The sequence below is a fragment of the Trichosurus vulpecula genome, chromosome 6 (genome assembly GCF_011100635.1).
Source record: "Trichosurus vulpecula isolate mTriVul1 chromosome 6, mTriVul1.pri, whole genome shotgun sequence".
Taxonomy (NCBI): domain Eukaryota; kingdom Metazoa; phylum Chordata; class Mammalia; order Diprotodontia; family Phalangeridae; genus Trichosurus; species Trichosurus vulpecula.
The window spans coordinates 189,142,673-189,159,538 of record NC_050578.1 but is presented as its reverse complement, the minus strand read 5'-3'; the positions used below and the strand labels follow the sequence as shown (position 1 = coordinate 189,159,538).

Sequence of the window (16,866 nt, the reverse complement as noted above, 5' to 3'; positions counted from 1 at the left end):
TGAAAAAGGAAAAAGGCTTTATGGAAATAGGGCTGTAGAACTAATTAGAATTTCAAAGAATTTCAAATAATAGGTGGTAACTTATCCTCATGCCTCAGGGCCCTAATGAACACCATCAATCGCCAACAGAATAATTTACTTCAGACTAATATTCTCACAGTAGAGATTATTGTGGCATTTTGGGAAAGTTGTTTTCATTTCTAGAGCAAAAGGGGAAATAATTATTTTCAGGTGTTCACATACATATGCAGGAATACTAAACCAAGCTGACCTGATGATCTGGTCTTGGGAAAGCGTAGAGTAGTCACTTCTAATTTACTATTTGGCTTATTGCTGTTGACAGTGGCAGTTCAGGGAGGGAAAGAATTTGGAAAAGGAAAATGTCATATTTCCAACTCAAAATTTAGTGTGTATCTGCGGTAGAGAGTAAGGTCAATTGGGAAGTGGAGGAGGGAAGTTTGTATGTTATTAAAAATAAGTGTGTTGCATAAGGGAAACATGGCAGAATCAAGTAGTTCATAGACACAAGCAGAATAGAATTTTTTTTTTAAGTGTTCTGTATTCCTTGGAGGGAAGGCACCTGTGGACTCTAAATAGCACAGTTGTGATGATCTGAACCAACATCGGAATCTTTTATGCCACCTTAAGGGTTTAGTGATTCACTTAATCTTCTAATCTTCTACTTGGATTGAAATATTTTCTTAAAAACTTTAAAAATATTTACCAAATTTCCAAAATGTCTTTATCCCTTCCTAGTAAATGTTAATATCAGCTTCTTAAGATGGAAGTAAGAACTATAATACTGTAGTAAATTTCATGTTTTAAAATCATATTCTTATTTTCTAGAAGGTTCTTTGAGGCTTGACTCAAGTAATCCCTTTGATTCTGTAGAAATATATTGATTTATGTTGCTAGTTCAATTTAAAATTAGAGTTTAACATGTCAGCAGGCAATCACAATTTCATGAAACTTACATAAGAGCTAGAGAAATGAACATGCATGTGGACCCAAAGAGTTCAAGATCCGTACAGAAGTTTGCATATTCATGACAGTAGGACAAAGGGAGGAGGAAAAAACACAAATCTCCACTTTAAGGGGTGTGGCATGGGAGGGGAAAGGTGCAGTAAGGGTGGGAAAAGGACAAAACCCCTCCTTGAGGGGAAGAGAGAAGTGATGGCAAAAGCCACATTCTTGGGCTTAGGAACTACCAGTCCATGAAGACAAGATGATCTGCTTATCTACAAGGATCCCAGCTGCACAAGCAATTTCTCAGCCTAGTGCAGAATGATTGGTACCTGTCTTGACTTCCATGGACACACAGAATGTTCAGCTTGGGATGCAAACAACACATTGCATCACTTCAGATGGGGCTTCTTCCTTGACACCTCTTGTATAATCGGGATTCAGTGTTTCTGGAAAATACTGCAACACAAAAAGACAGGTTCAGAGGACCCCTTAACTTTCCTTAATGAAAAGGTAGGAAGGAAAAAAGGAAGGAAGGAAAGAAAGACTGCATTTGTAAATGGATTTTTCTATTCCAGCTTTACATTTTTCTTTTCCCTTTGTACCCGATGGCTGAAGATGCTCAGACACAAACTGAAGATGAACAATGAGATGGGCCCTAAATTTGATAAAGAGGAAAAAAGTGTTCTAGGAAGCATTTGGGAAATCGTGCACAGCATGTAATGACCTCGCCAGCCCATCTTCCATATTTATGTCTCCAACACTATCATATTTCTCTTTCTCCTATTATTTTGTTTATACTTTTATTGAGTTGACTTTTGCTCCAACTTAGTATACTCATTATGTTCTGTTACTGCCAACATGATACAGCATGATGGCATTTCTGTGAGTAAAGACTGGAGGGCAGACAACAATTTCACAGTTTCTTTTGAATCTTTAATATTTACCTCTCTGAAATTAAGCATAGATTTCCTTATGGATATCCAGGCCATTTTAGAGCCTTACCTCCCTCCATTTCTTGTCTGCATGTCAAGGTTGCTAACAATCTAAAGCTTACTTACATATTCATTTCCAATTGTCCTCTAGGTCATTTTATACACACACACTCACACACACACACACACACACACACACGTACTTCAATGCATTGTGTTGTGGAGGTGACACTAAAATGCCAAATGTTGTGATAGCAAAGTACAGCCTCTAGCAGGACCCACCCAGCTGGAAAAGCTTGGAGTATGGATCCAGCAGCCAAATATATCCAAGAACGAGTCTATAGGAATAGAAAGTATAGAGGAGTACAGTTAGCTCCAGATGGTTGGCCAATAGGAGAGGAATTGAGAGGTCAGAGTATAATATATTTATTGCCAGTAATTTCCTTAATGTAGGAATTATTACAGTGAAGTCTACTATACTGACCTCAGCACCAAAGATTTCATTCTCTTCCTCCAATGTGAGCACTTTCTGTTGCTCTTCTAGACACTGGTATTTTTACAGTACAAAAGTTGAATGGCCTGACATAAATCTTCCTGGGGATGGGCTGGTAGGAGATTATTTAGTCTTATCATTATGTATTCCCTCAGGTAAGAGGAAACTGTAAGTTTTATGATGGATTTTTACACATTTTGTTTTATAGTCATTTCTCAGTCATGTGTGAGTTCTGCTGACCCGTTTTGGCATTTTCTTGGCAAAGATACTGGAGTGGTTTGCCATTCCCTTCTTTAACTCATTTTAGATGAGGAAACTGAGGCACACAGAGTCAAGGAGCTTGCCCAGAGTCACATGGCTAGTAAGTGTCTGAGACTGGATTTGAATACAGGTCTTCCTGACTCAAAGCCCAGCCCTCTATCCATTGAGCCACCTAGTGGCCCATTTTTTATAAATAGGATTCAGCTTAATTAAAAAACAACACAGAAACATCAAGTCATTTACTGGAAATGGTCATAGGGACAGGAACATGACTTAGAATTTCACTGATTATATGGCACGCCCAGAGCAGAAACTCCCTCTATCAGTTCAGGTTAGCACCTTCTCTGGACTTTTTTGTCTCAAAGAGCCTCCTGGAATAGTGGGAGCTGAAGTGACTTGTCCAGCATTACACAGTAAATCTCAAAGGGCAAGAGTGGGACCCAGATATACCTATCCTTGAGATCAACTCTCTCTCTATTCTACAGTGCCTCTCTATAGTGACATATACATATATGTGCATATATGTGTATATGTTTAAAACAAACTTGAAGTGACCTAGATGTCACTTATAGACAAGTAGAATGGTATACATATGTTTGTATGCAAAAATACGCACTTATTTCAATACCATGTCTGTGACTTCATGAGTGTCAAAACTTTCCCTAATCTTTTGGTTTATAATCTGTCTGTGTCATTTGTGATGGTTTCATGGATTGCAGTGAAAAATTCACCATCTGATGGTCACCCTCTGCTAATAATAAGTCTCTCATGTTAGCTAATGTGGCACTTTGACAAGACATAAAATCTATCCATGGGGGCCAGGAGATGACCTTGCCTGATTAGAGCAGAGAGTACATGATGTGTAGTAGGAGAGTTTACATAGAGCAGGACAGATAAAGTGAGAACAAATTATAGGGCAGGGGAAGGATGGAGGAGCTCTAAAAACCAATTAGAAGAGTTTGTACTTTGACCTGAAAGGGGAGTTTTTGAGATGGGAGGAGCATAAAGAAAGTCAGGGCTTGGGAGCCTCATGGCTTTAAGCTAGCAATACTGTTCATGGCAAACGCCAAGCAAGGAATTAAGCTTGAAGGCCATTAGTTTAGGAAATAAAAGAATAAACAAGGTCTAGAGTTATACCCACAACAACCTCATTATATCCATCTTACCAGCTGCACAGACACTGTTTACCCACTTCCATTTTTCAACTTTTTTTGCTGATTCCTGTGTACTGATACTCCTAGGTATCTAGGTGATACTTTCCTTCACACACTGCTTATTCTTTAATGGCAAATAAATGGTCCTTAATGTATATTTTTTTTTAACTTAAAAGACCTAATTAATTAGACTTTATAGACATAGCTATGAAATTGCAGTGACTTATATTTAAAAGACATCAGGCATCATACCCAAGGGAAGTCAACACATTCTCAAAATATGTCTACTATGTTCCATTTCTCTTTCTGGTCACTTTTGGGGGCTCTTGTAGGAGTGGGAGAAAACTGGGCACATTTACTGAAAATACGCTCAACCTCTGTTTTAGCCTGTAAATGGATAGCATTAATAAATGCAAAATTTGTAGATTGTCTTCAAGCATATTGATTTTTGAAATCTGTTTGCTAGTAGACATGCTTCTAAATATTCTCATTTAGCATAGTTTTCAACCCATTTTCAAATATAGTATCTTCTCCCTACAATGATCCTCTGAGATGAAAAGAAAAGCATTATCATCCCCATTATACAAATAAGAAAACTCTGATAAAGAGAGGTTATTTGACTTGAAAGCAAGAAAGCTAGAACTGGAAATCAGGTTTTCATAGTGTTGTGATATGTCTTAATGTGTTGAGACAGCACAATATGATGTGCACAATAGTTATATTTGGCGCTTTCTGATTTTCCTAATCATTAACTTTTTTTCAATAGTGTCCTCTATGGAAATAAAATTACAGAACTTCCAAAAAGCCTATTTGAAGGACTATTTTCTTTACAGCTTCTGTGAGTATTTGGTATTTTTTATTTTTAGAGTTTTAAATATAATCACCACGCTTTGTCAGTCTGAAAATGTATATTTCCATTTAATCTTCAGAAAAATTGGGCCAATATGGATGTGTTTTAACAGAAAGTTTAAAATAATGGTAAAAGATTGTATTGTTTAAGATCATTTGTTTGGAGAAACAACAATTTCATTTAGCTTTAAAACTTTTCTCCGCACACTGTTACAAATTTATGATTTCCAGCTGTTTGGCCACTTTACACATGTAATCCTTGTTCTTGGTCTTGTGAAGCATCTCTGTTTTGATTTAACAGTGGCTGGAAAGGGGAGAAATATGATGGCGTGTTTATCAACCTTTGTTAAAAGAATCAGCAGGAGTGGCAGTGCTGAAATAATGCTGTCCACCAACAATGACGACAAAATAGATGATGTGCTGTAGGTCATAAAAGAAACAAGGGTGCCATTATCTAGAAATCACTAGGTGGCAATAGAAAAAAAAATCTGCTTATTTAATTAGAAGCATTCATCATTCAAACTTTATACAGCTAAGACCAGACGCTAGGTACTTTAATAAATATAGACATGAATGGAAGTATCTGGAAACAGCAGACCTTAAAGCTGGGAGGAACTTTGTAGGACATGCAGTCAACAACCCACCCAGTGAATAAATCTCTTCTCCAGCATCCTTAATAAGCAACAAGCCTGTCTGAAAATTTATAATTAGAGGGAGCCCCTACCTTACAAGGCCTCCAAATTCATTTTTGACAGTTATAATTATTTGAAAATTCTTATATAGAGCCAAAATATATCCTCTTTTAATTTCTGCCTTTTTCTCTTAACTCTACGCCTTTAAATAGCTAGAATGAATCTAATCCCTCTTCCATATGGCAACCTTTCAAATATTTGCCCTCCCTATTTAACATATTAATTATATGTAAATATCTCTAGTTCATTTACTCCAGGAATTCTTAACCTCAGGGAACTTGATTATTTTAATATTTTGAAGTATGATTTGAATTATATTTTAAAATAATTGATTTTCATTGAAATCCAATGTATTTTGTTGTATGCATTCAAAAACATTATCCTGAGAAGAGGTCCATTGGCTTCACCAGACTGTCAAAGGGGCCCATGACCCAAGAAGTTTAATCCCTTGACTTAATTATTACTCATTTGATTTCCAGTCTTGTCATCATTATGTGACATACTTCAGTTTTCGTGTCCCTAAATGTAGTCTACCTGTGCATTCTAAAGTGGACCTTTTTCCTCCTCTGCAGTTATGTACTTAGTTGAATCTGTAGTATCATTGCCTTGAATATTTGCTCCACTGGTTCAAAGTGTAACCATTCCCTATTTACTCATACAGTTCTCATCCACATCTTTCTAGAGGTCTTTCGTAGAGATCCACCCACTATGATAAACACCTTCCTCTGATTTTTTTTTAATATGTAAAAGGCACAAACATAGCACCTCTCTATTGTCGCCACCTTAAGATTATTGAATATAGAAGCCTTTAAGGTGTTTTTTTTTTAATTTTTCAACAGTAATTTATATGTTAAGAAGCAATTTTATGAACAATATTTCTATTTGGGAAACTGATTAATATAGTCAAAAGAGGCCTAAACTTGGACTTACAGGAACAGAGATTGAATCTCTGCCACCTAATACCCATGTGAGCTGGGGTGGGGGTACTTGATTTAAGCTCTCTAGACCTTGGTATATTTATCTGTAATACAAAGGTGTTAGAGGAGATGACCTCTCTTAGTCCCTTTAGATGCATAAAGTATTGATTAAGCAATTATTATGTGCCAGGGACTGTGCTAAGTGCTATGGTTCAAAATACAAACATATAAGACATTCCCTTCTCTCAAGGAGTTTACTGTCTAATGGAAGAAGACAGTACATTAAGGGGACTGAAAAGAAGGATGAGCATGGCATGGAGATGATAGGGAAGTATGATCAGATCTGAATCCTCAAAAGAGAAGACAAATTAGTTATCAGTACCCGAAGTAGTTCTTGGGTTGGAGTCCAAGGTTCAAGTAAAGAAGTGATGGAGATAATGGCCAGAGTGGAGAAGGGATGGCCACGGATATATATGTGAAGTGATCCTATAGTCACAAACTTTTTCAACATTATAATACTTAGTGTAATAATTAGTTATATGTGTAATATAATAGAAGTATGCTAAAATGGAAGGCAGAGGATCTGGGTTCAATCCAAGGATTTCATTTTCTCACTCTGTGGCCATGGTCACATATTCTGGGTCTCAATTTTCATATCTATAATGTGAAGGCATTAAACCAGACAGACCCTAAGGGTCCTTCTAGCTTTAAATCTATGCCCCTGTGTATATTTTTTCCTCTTTCATGGAACCTCATATAACACAATTTCATTTTACTTTATTTGATAGTTATGTCTACCCATTCATAATTTTGTCCCATTAATCAAATTTTACTTAAGACTTGAAATCATTTACTGATTTACTGATGGATATTACTGATGTTTAGTAGGATATCTCTATAGAGAATACATCTAAGCTAGATGGTGCAATGGTTGGAGTGCCAGGCCTGGAGTCAGGAAGACTCATCTTCCTGAGTTCAAATCTGGCCTCAGACACTTACTAGCGGTGTGACCCTCGGCAAGTCACTTAACCCAATTTGACCCAATTTCGTCCTCTATAAAATGAGTTGGAGAAGGAAATGGCAAACCACTCCAGTATCTTTGCCAAGAAAACCCCAAATGGGGTCACAAAAAATCAGAAATGACTGAAATGACCAAGCAAAAAATGTCACAGTCAATGTCTAATACCTTTGTCCATTCCTTGTTATTGTGTCTACCATCTACCCTTCTATTTCTTAGTATATCCCATTTGCTAGTTTTTCCCTATATCCTTCTCTGTCCTTTTACTTCCAAGTGCCTAAACTCAACTTGATAACCACCACTTGATGTCACTATTGTCCCTACCACTCCCACTTGTTGCTTGTTTTTTGTTTGCTTGTTTTGTTTTGAGGACAGAGGGCAGGGAATTTGGAGCCAGGAGTCCTTAAGATTCTCTAATTCAACTTCCGAGATGAGGAAAAGTGGGCACCAGGAGGATAAGTGGCTTTGCCTATAGTCACATAGCAAGCCAATAGTAGAATTAGAATAACAGGGGTGGGTGACCTGCAGCCTCCAGCCCCCATGGGGCCCTCTAGGTCCTCGGGTGTGGTCTTTTGACTGAGTCCAAGTTTTATAGAACAAATCCTTCTATTAAGGGGATTTGTTCTGTAAAGTTTGGATTCATTAAGGGGATTTGTTTTATGAAGTTTGGATTCAGTCGAAGGGCTACACTTGAGGACCTAGAGGGCCACATGTGGCCTTGAGGCTGCAAGTTCCCCGCCCCTGGACTAGAATATAGATTGTCTAAGTTCCTACAGTATGAAAATAATGTGGTAGGTATCTGTAGTGACAAAATTATTCAGGGCTTCCGACCCAAAAAGAATGTTTGAGAGATGACAGACACATTGAACAGTTGTTAAATGATAATACCTGGAAACATGATTGGGCATCAAAAATAAATAATATCTAAAAGAATTTTGAAGGTACCCTTAACTGGTCTGGTTCCTCTTCTCTTGAATCCATCCTTTATGCAACTGTAATACTAAGTTCCCTCATGCACAAGTATGATCCTATCACACCCCTGCTCAAATACCATTAGACTATAGGAAAAAATACAAACTTATTCGCTTGGCATTTCAGGCCCTTCAGAATCACGGCCTGGCCTGCCTTTACTACGCTCATTTCACCTCACTCCCTATAGGTACAATGTGTCCTAGCCAAATTAGCAATTTTCTAATTCTTGACCTTTCACCTGCCATTCCCTGCACTCTTTGCCTTTGTAAAGATGTCTCCCATATCCAGAATATGCTACTTGTCATCTACTGCTGTTGAGATCCTTCTGTTCCCTCAAGCCTTAACTCAGGTGACTTCTCTGCTATGAACCCTTCCCGGAAGAAAATATTTCCCTCCTTAATTAAATATGCTTAGAATACTTTTTTTATTTCCCATGCCTCTATCTAACTTACCTTTTCAGAGACTTATTTGTGCAATAACTATTGTCACTGAGATTCAGACAGCACTTTCAAGATTGCAAAGATCTTTATATATATAATCTTATTTTTGTATATGTTGTATCTACTCCACGGAATGTAAGCTCCTCAAGGCCAGGAGCTATGTCCTTTTTTATTTTATATGTCCAGAGCCTAGCACAATGTCTTGCAATTAGTACTTAATACTTATATTAAATTGAGGGAGAGATCAGGGTGAGGGGACATGGTAGAAGAAAGCTGAAGAAGAAATGGAACCTGAGTAAGGCTTAAAGACAACTAGGATTTTGAATCATTATAGAGTAATGGGGAGTGAATGGGAGAGGAGAAAGGAGGCAGTTCACCACCATTTAGAAAAAATGTGAGCAAAGTCATGCAAATGGTAACGGACAACTATTACACTGTGATTTGTGGGACAATAAGGCTGAATTCCGTTAACTGATAGAATATAGTGGCATCACATAGCTCCCTAAAACTTCAAATTAAAATTTCGTTATTATACTCAAAAGAAACAACTATTTAGGGTAAAGCATCAGAGAACAGACAGTTCAAAGAGGCTGAATGATTTGAAATCTAATTTAATGTATTAATTCTATTATTATCTTTGATCAATCAGACTTCTGAATGCTAACAAGATAAACTGCCTCCGAGTAGATGCTTTTCAAGACCTCCACAACTTGAACCTTCTCTCCTTGTATGACAACAAACTGCAGACCATTGCCAAGGGCACCTTTTCACCTCTGCGTGCTATTCAGACTTTGTATGTATAATTTGGATTTAATTTGGTGGTCCTGAGCCTGTTGCATTTTTCATTCCAGTAGTCTGCTCTGTCTTTAAAAATAGTCGAGCCAGTTTTAAATAATGTGTAAAATTGTTTGTATGTGTGTGTATGTGTATGTTTCTGAAAGGCATTTGGCTCAGAACCCATTTATTTGTGACTGCCATCTGAAGTGGTTAGCGGATTATCTTCATACAAACCCTATTGAGACCAGTGGTGCCCGGTGCACCAGCCCCCGACGGCTGGCAAACAAAAGGATCGGACAGATCAAAAGCAAGAAATTCCGGTGTTCAGGTAATTTGCATAGTTCATCTGTTCTTTTCTTTGTATTGCCCCAAAGCAATGGTTATAGAAGTAATTGTCAAACATTGTTGGAATTGTTAAACACTGCAGAATTTACTTCTTTATCATGTGCCACTAAACAAAAGGACGTTAGCCTTTGTTCATGGGGTGTTGCTAGAGGTAGTTTGGGTATTATACCCAGCAGAAGAAAGACTATTTTACACATTGAAAAGCAACTAAACAACATATTGTGCCATACCGTTAACTTCACTAGGACCTTACAGCCATCTCAGGAAGTTCCAGAAATATCGTTGTCTTCTACTGAGTTGTCTGTTGAACAACTTCAGTATAACAAACTGTAATTTCATTTCTCCCAAAAATGAACTGAAGAATGGTAAAAACTACTTGCCCAAGTTCAGAATACTTAAGTGGAAGAGATGATCTCTGACACTGTACCATTTAATATCACCTCATATTGGTCCTGTCTTAAATTGACCAGGGACATCAGGCTAAATATATTTTTAAAAGACTCTGTCTTTAGAAAACTTAGCAATATTCAAATTATTGTAAACCATTTTGCTAAATTAGGATAATATTATATTAATATAAATTATGAGTTAATTTCATGCTGAAATTACAACTTGTTTTTTCTATTATAAAATTTTGTAAGTAATTATTTTAAATCTTTGATAGTATGATATACAGTTGCTACAGGTACAGTTTATTTTTAGCAGTTAGTTAATGCTAAAACTAAAAGATAATTATTTATTGTACATGATCCAAGATACATTTACAACTCATTCTACATTGTTATATTATAGCTCCTGCTGCAAATATACATTTTCACTTAATTATCTGTAGAAACTTCAGTCCACTCTTGATCTAATATATTTCATATCTTTGCTTGCTGACATTCAGGTGCCTCTTCTATTTTTTCTCTTTTTTTTATTTAGCTAAAGAACAGTATTTCATTCCAGGTAGGTTTTGCTCTGTAGTAGGACTAACTGCAGACACTCTTTTCTCACCCTGAAACACAAAGTTTTCTCCAAACTTATTAGATTTTGATGCATGTATTGAAAATGGAGTCTCTTTTAGATAGGTTGACTTCTACGTAGATGACTAGTAGTTCTTTCCTCAAGATGTGGCCTTTGCATGCAAGCTTCTAATCTAAAATAAAGTCTCACTCTTTTTTTTCTCACTCACATATTGGCACATTTGTCTAAAACTACTCACACTAGATAGAACCTGCTGCTTTCTATTTAGATCACTTTTACTGCTTACCTTTTATATCTTATCTTGTATTCTGTTTTTAAAATATAGCTTCCTGAGCTAGTTTTAAAGACAGATCTTGCCACGGTCAAAGAGCTAGTTCTGTTTGGTCAGTTTCAAACATTTAAGGTTTTGGTTTTTTAAGGGTCATTTTTCCTCTTCTTTGCCTTCATATGCTGAAACAGTAGTTTCCTGCTGACTGTCTGCAACTGTTACTTGTTCATCTATGACCTCACAATCCCTGCATTTCTGGGACCACAATAGAATTCCACAAAAAGAATGTTGATGTCTTTCATAAAGGCATCAGAAGTTCACATGGATCCCATATGCTATGGATAACTTAAGCAGATGGATAAGTAGGTTTAAAAGAATAAACAATAAATCTTTACTACTTCACATTTTTAATATCATTGAGGCAAATGCTGATTTTGGTCCTAGCTCTTTGAAATGTGTTTCTTCTTTTTTCCTTGCCTGCAAAAATGTGTGTAATGTGTTCTTGGTTTGTTATTTTGCTTTAAAAAAAATAAAGCAATGTATATACATATATATTTCATTGATTGGCAATGTACGTCAACTAGATATATCCTCCAACTATCAATTATTTTTGTCAATTATTAGTATAAAAGAATTGCCACAGTGTCAGCTATGAAAGCAATAATTGTACTTATAAGTACAATAGGTATATGCTTGCTCCCTAACTTAAATAATTAAGAAATGGTTGGTTAGTTTTTACTTAGAACTTGGTGCATTTAAAACATTCATTTTCATTCTATTGTGTATGGTGTATTTGGAATAATTGTGGGATTGTTCTATGTTCTCACATTCATATATTGATTGAATATGGGAGAATTAGCAATAGAAGAAACCTATGATTTGCCATCTTTGGCAGTTGTAAAAACTCATTATTTTAAAACAGAAATAAACTGAAAGGTGATTGGATACCTTGTGCTTACTCAAAGTAGCAGAGCATTTGAAAGTAATAATAGGTGGAACCAGCTGTATCCTTGTCACTAGAAAGCCTATAAAATAGTCACTATGATTTGCATCCTCAGATGGTAATATTTCTTCACTGTCTGTCTAGTCACTACCAAGCTGTTCAGATTGCTTAATTTTGCTTACTTTTGTCATTCTTTGATAATAGAGAAAAAGATAAAACAAAGTATGGTAGCCTTCATTTGGGGAAGAGAAGAAATTCAAAGTGTTCACCTAAAAATTAAACTATGGTTTATGTGTATGCACTCTTTTCCTGTCAATAACTAAAACATAAAAGGTGTTCAAAGAAAATATCAAAGGTCATGACTTATAGTCCCACATCTATTCATCTGAACCTTTAGAAGAATTGATTAGTCAAAGATATATCTCAGAAAGATATAGCAGGTTCCCATTTTATTTAAGCTGTTTATTACCCAATGAACCTGGATAATCATCATTAGAGCCGTCACTGTCAATGGATTGAATGCATACATTGTATACCTGAGAAATCTAACATTCCTGACATTTAAACTATGTTCATGACTGTCTTTTGTGGCTATGTTCAGAAACTAAGGACTAGTCTGTCACTGAAATGTATCATTCAGCTCTACTTATTCATGAAAGTAACAAAATACTTATTCTGTCCAGCAGTGTCTAAGCAGCAAGTGTGTTACTCCACTGAATGATATTTGGACATTAGAACATAATAACCTGTTAGGTCACATCTGAAAGTTTAATTGAAAAGCACTGGCTACAGTCCTTCAATCTCTGTCGGACTCTTTAAAAAAAGTGGTTTAAATGTTCACTTGCTATAGCAACACTATATCATTTAAGATTTTACATTGACAAAATTATTTTGTAAAAAGCTCAAGAAGAGACAGCACAGTGGGAGTTAATAGAGGGCCAGCCTTGGAGACTGGAAAATGTGGGTCTAAGGTTCTTTGTTCCTATGACCCGGGACAAGTCACTCATTCAGTTAGTGCCCTGACATTTCTCTGTGACTGTAAATTACAGAATTGCTTATTTGTATCAGCAGAAGGAGTTTCCATTCTGAAAACTCACAGACCAATCAAATTTTAGGTACAGGTCACCAAAATAAAAAAGACATACCAAAAAATAAACTTGTGATGTCCATGTTATGCCATTACCCTTTTAAAAATTATATGATCATTTACTAGCTACCTCTGAGGTGCCAGGCACTGTGCCAGGTGTCCAGGATACAAAGATACAAATGAGAACAGTTCTTGCCCTTAAGGAGCTTACGTCTAATGGGAACAATCAACATGTGCTATTTGCGAATACTTGGAAGAGATGCCAGAATTCATGATTCTGTAATTTCAGTTCTGATTTCAGAATTGTAAACTCTCTACTTCACTGCCAGTATAGGAGTGATAAAAGACCATAGAATGTGTGGTCTCATTTTAAGTAAAACTGTCATACCACATAAAAGATAATAAGTATTACACATGAGAACCCCTATAATGCATAACAGATTGTTCCCATATAAATGAGAGGGGGGAAGAAAGTTAGGTTGCATGTCTCGATTGTAAATAGGATTACTCTCTCCTTCTTGGCTATCTTTATTTTTGCAGGAGTTCACCATTTTGGCTGTAAGTAAAAAGTGTAGTGTCTGAACTAAGTCATGGTGGCCTTTCCCAAAACTGATGAACCTCCTACTGTTAGTCTTAGTCTTCACACCTTTGTTTGAAAAGCCAAAGGTGTTTTGAGCTTCTCTCTGTTTCTCCCTGGAACAAATCCTCAATTTCTTCCTGGATGTATTCTGAAAAAGGGAAAGGTGTTGCTTCCATTCTGTAGATTGTGAGAAATGGCAAGAGGACTTTTCAGTGTAGCCCTTTTCTTATCCTTCCCATAAAGAGACAATAATAACACTGAACTCTGGCGGTAAACAGTCTGCAAGGAGAATGCATGTCTTTCCTGTACACAGTATTCCACTGCCAGTGTCTGTTGCTTTTCCCCCTAATTCCTTTGTCTTTCCTCTTGGTCTGATCCTTGGCCTAGTGGATGCCGTAATGATTATGTGGCGAGATTTTCTGTTGTGCTTGATCTAACCATGTGGTTGTGAGGTATGAGTAAAACATGGTTCTGTCAAGCACCATGGAACGTCACGCAGCTTTCTACAGCATGACAAGCTGCTGAGGCTTAAATCAGGACTATACTTTTTAAAACAAAATTTTTAAAAAGAGGGCTTGGTGTATTTTTGAGATTATGTGAAAGGTAGGGAGCCATAAACGAATCTTGAAGACTGAATAAAGTCCAGTCAACATAGAAGGGGGCGTTAAAAAGCCCTAAACAAAAGATGACATACAAAGATATACCGATGTCAGTTAAAATCTTTACTCAGAGGAATAATAAACTCTGGGAGAATAAAGAGCAATAATTGTGTGATTAGCTGCGAAGCAGGCTAGATTGGCTCATAACAGGATCAGCAGGAAATACAGCTGTGAAAAGCTCAACTTATTAATGTTATCCTATCATGTGAATCTGGTCACATTTTTTCCCCTAGTGAATTTCAAGCCCTTGCATTAACCCTCTCCTGATACCCTTGTGTCTGTGCCCTATCACAGTACTGACCAAATATTGCCCAGGCTATATACCTGCTGTTGAATTGAAGATATCTTTATTTTTTTTCCTTCCTTCAAAAAAAATAAGCATCCTAAACTTTATGCTCAGCCTCTTTGTCTTGGTTTGACTCTTCAATAGGCACAGAAGATTATCGATCAAAATTAAGTGGAGACTGCTTTGCAGATCTGGCTTGCCCCGAAAAGTGCCGCTGTGAAGGAACTACAGTAGATTGCTCCAATCAAAAACTCACCAAGATTCCGGATCACATTCCTCAGTATACTGCAGAACTGTGAGTCCATCCTACCCCACACACCATCCCCCAGATAATGTCTCTCTATATTTTCATAGTGCTATATCATTTACAATGGGCTTTTCACATGCATTATTCCATATGATGGCCATAACAATAATTCTAGGTGATAGGTAGATGCATGGGATCATAAGACCATATTTAAAGCTAGAAATCACCCTAAAGATACTCATAGCCCAGCCTTCTCATTTTATGAGAAACTGAGACCGAGGGTATTGGCGTGCCTTGCCTAGCTTACTCAGCTAGCAATTGTCAGAACCAAGCCATGAACCAGTGTCTTCTGACTCCAGATGAAGGAGCTAATTCAAAGGAAATTACAATGTTCTTGTTGTATTCTCAATAATTAAAATTTCTTCAAATTGATACACTTTGTTATAACCATTGTTCTATGTAAATTAGTATTTTAGAGAGTATCTCAGTTCATCTCTCAGCCCCTGGGGAGAACTCAAGAAATCAGTTTTCAGCTCATTGTGCAGTTAGCACTAGCAGTGCTAGTAGGAGTCACTATTTGGAAATTTCTGTTAATTATGAGAGTTTAATTAGGGGAGGCTAATATGATTTTTTTAATTAACTCTTGCTTTGAGTTCAAGGGATAAAAGGCATTATGTGAATATCAAACACTAAACTCTAAATGACAGTTTTCACTAGACCATAGGAATATCCAAAGAGTGCGATATTTTAGGACAGACAAAAAACTGATGCTTTATATATAAGTACAATATATAGCTAAGAAAACTGGGAATTGGGCAACTTATTTTTTTAATTAAATTTTTCTTTTATGGATTTTTTGATTTATTATTTCTACTGTTTTTTTTAATTTGTATCATATTATTGTACACTGATATTTAGTGTTAATCTTCTAAAAAGACAGTGTTTCGTCCTGTTCCTAGGGTCCTCTAAGGCATGTTATCTATGCCACTCATTTGGCATTTTACCATCTGTTGCCTTGTATTACCAATTATCTGTTTATATATATGCTTTGTCTTTCAAACAAGACAATGATCTTTAAAGGAAAGAACTTCTACTTCTTTGATTCTCACATGGTTCCAAACATAATATCTTGTACACAGGTACTTGTTAACTGTGTTACACATGAGGAAATTGGGACCCCTATGGGTTAAGTGATTTGCCCCGTCACACAGGTAATAAGAGGCAGAGGTGGGTTTTGAACCCAGGGCCTCTAGCTATAAATCCACTGCTAATCAGTAGTGATAGTAATTCTCTTGACTTTTTAACTTATTGTTTGTTTTTGTTTTTCTAGCCGTCTCAATAACAATGAATTCACAGTATTGGAAGCTACAGGGATCTTTAAGAAGCTCCCTCAGCTACGTAAAATGTAAGCTTATTTTCTTCATCTTCTTTCCACATGTGTGCATTTCCCCTCAGCATCTTTGAAAATTATGAAATGTGAAAAGTGCCAGCCCAGCAGATAATCAAACCCCCATGAGCTAGCTTGCCTGGGTTAGCTTAATGAATGGAGGTCAGAGCTGGCTGCTCTTGTCTCTAAGTCTAGACACAAGCAAAAGCAAGACTTATCATGGCATCTCTGGGCATCTTCTTTTAAACTTAGACAGCTGGTTGGTTATAAAGACACAGCAGGAATGTAGCAATCTAAGCTCATCAGAAATGCACCCAGTAATGTTTTGTAACTTCCTTTACTACTCCCCAAACCATACAGTTAACGCCTCTTTTGGCACATTCAAGAAAAGCATTTGACTTTTTTGCTTCATTAAACTTTCATCAGAAAATAATCAAAACCAAATGATTGGAAAACTGACTTCTTAGCTCATCTATGTCACTTCATGTCCACAATTCATATTGTAAAATAAATTTACCAACTCAGCAGTTTCCAGATTTAAAAAAAAAAATCTCCTTAGCCTTAACCTAAATGCTTAGTGAAAAGCTGATATATTTGTTAGATGGAATAAAATTGTACACATTCTTT

At 36.6% G+C, this 16,866-nt stretch overlaps 1 protein-coding gene across 1 annotated transcript in view; it reads left to right on the top strand.

The window, feature by feature from the left end:
- SLIT2 (slit guidance ligand 2) overlaps positions 1 to 16,866 on the top strand; it is a 188,185-nt gene that overhangs the window by 65,768 nt on the left and 105,551 nt on the right. The window contains exons 10-15 of the mRNA XM_036765066.1: positions 4,573 to 4,644; positions 9,344 to 9,487; positions 9,636 to 9,799; positions 10,741 to 10,764; positions 14,750 to 14,900; positions 16,183 to 16,257. Of these exons, the coding sequence (XP_036620961.1) occupies positions 4,573 to 4,644; positions 9,344 to 9,487; positions 9,636 to 9,799; positions 10,741 to 10,764; positions 14,750 to 14,900; positions 16,183 to 16,257 (630 nt within the window). The remainder of the gene's footprint in view (positions 1 to 4,572; positions 4,645 to 9,343; positions 9,488 to 9,635; positions 9,800 to 10,740; positions 10,765 to 14,749; positions 14,901 to 16,182; positions 16,258 to 16,866) is intronic.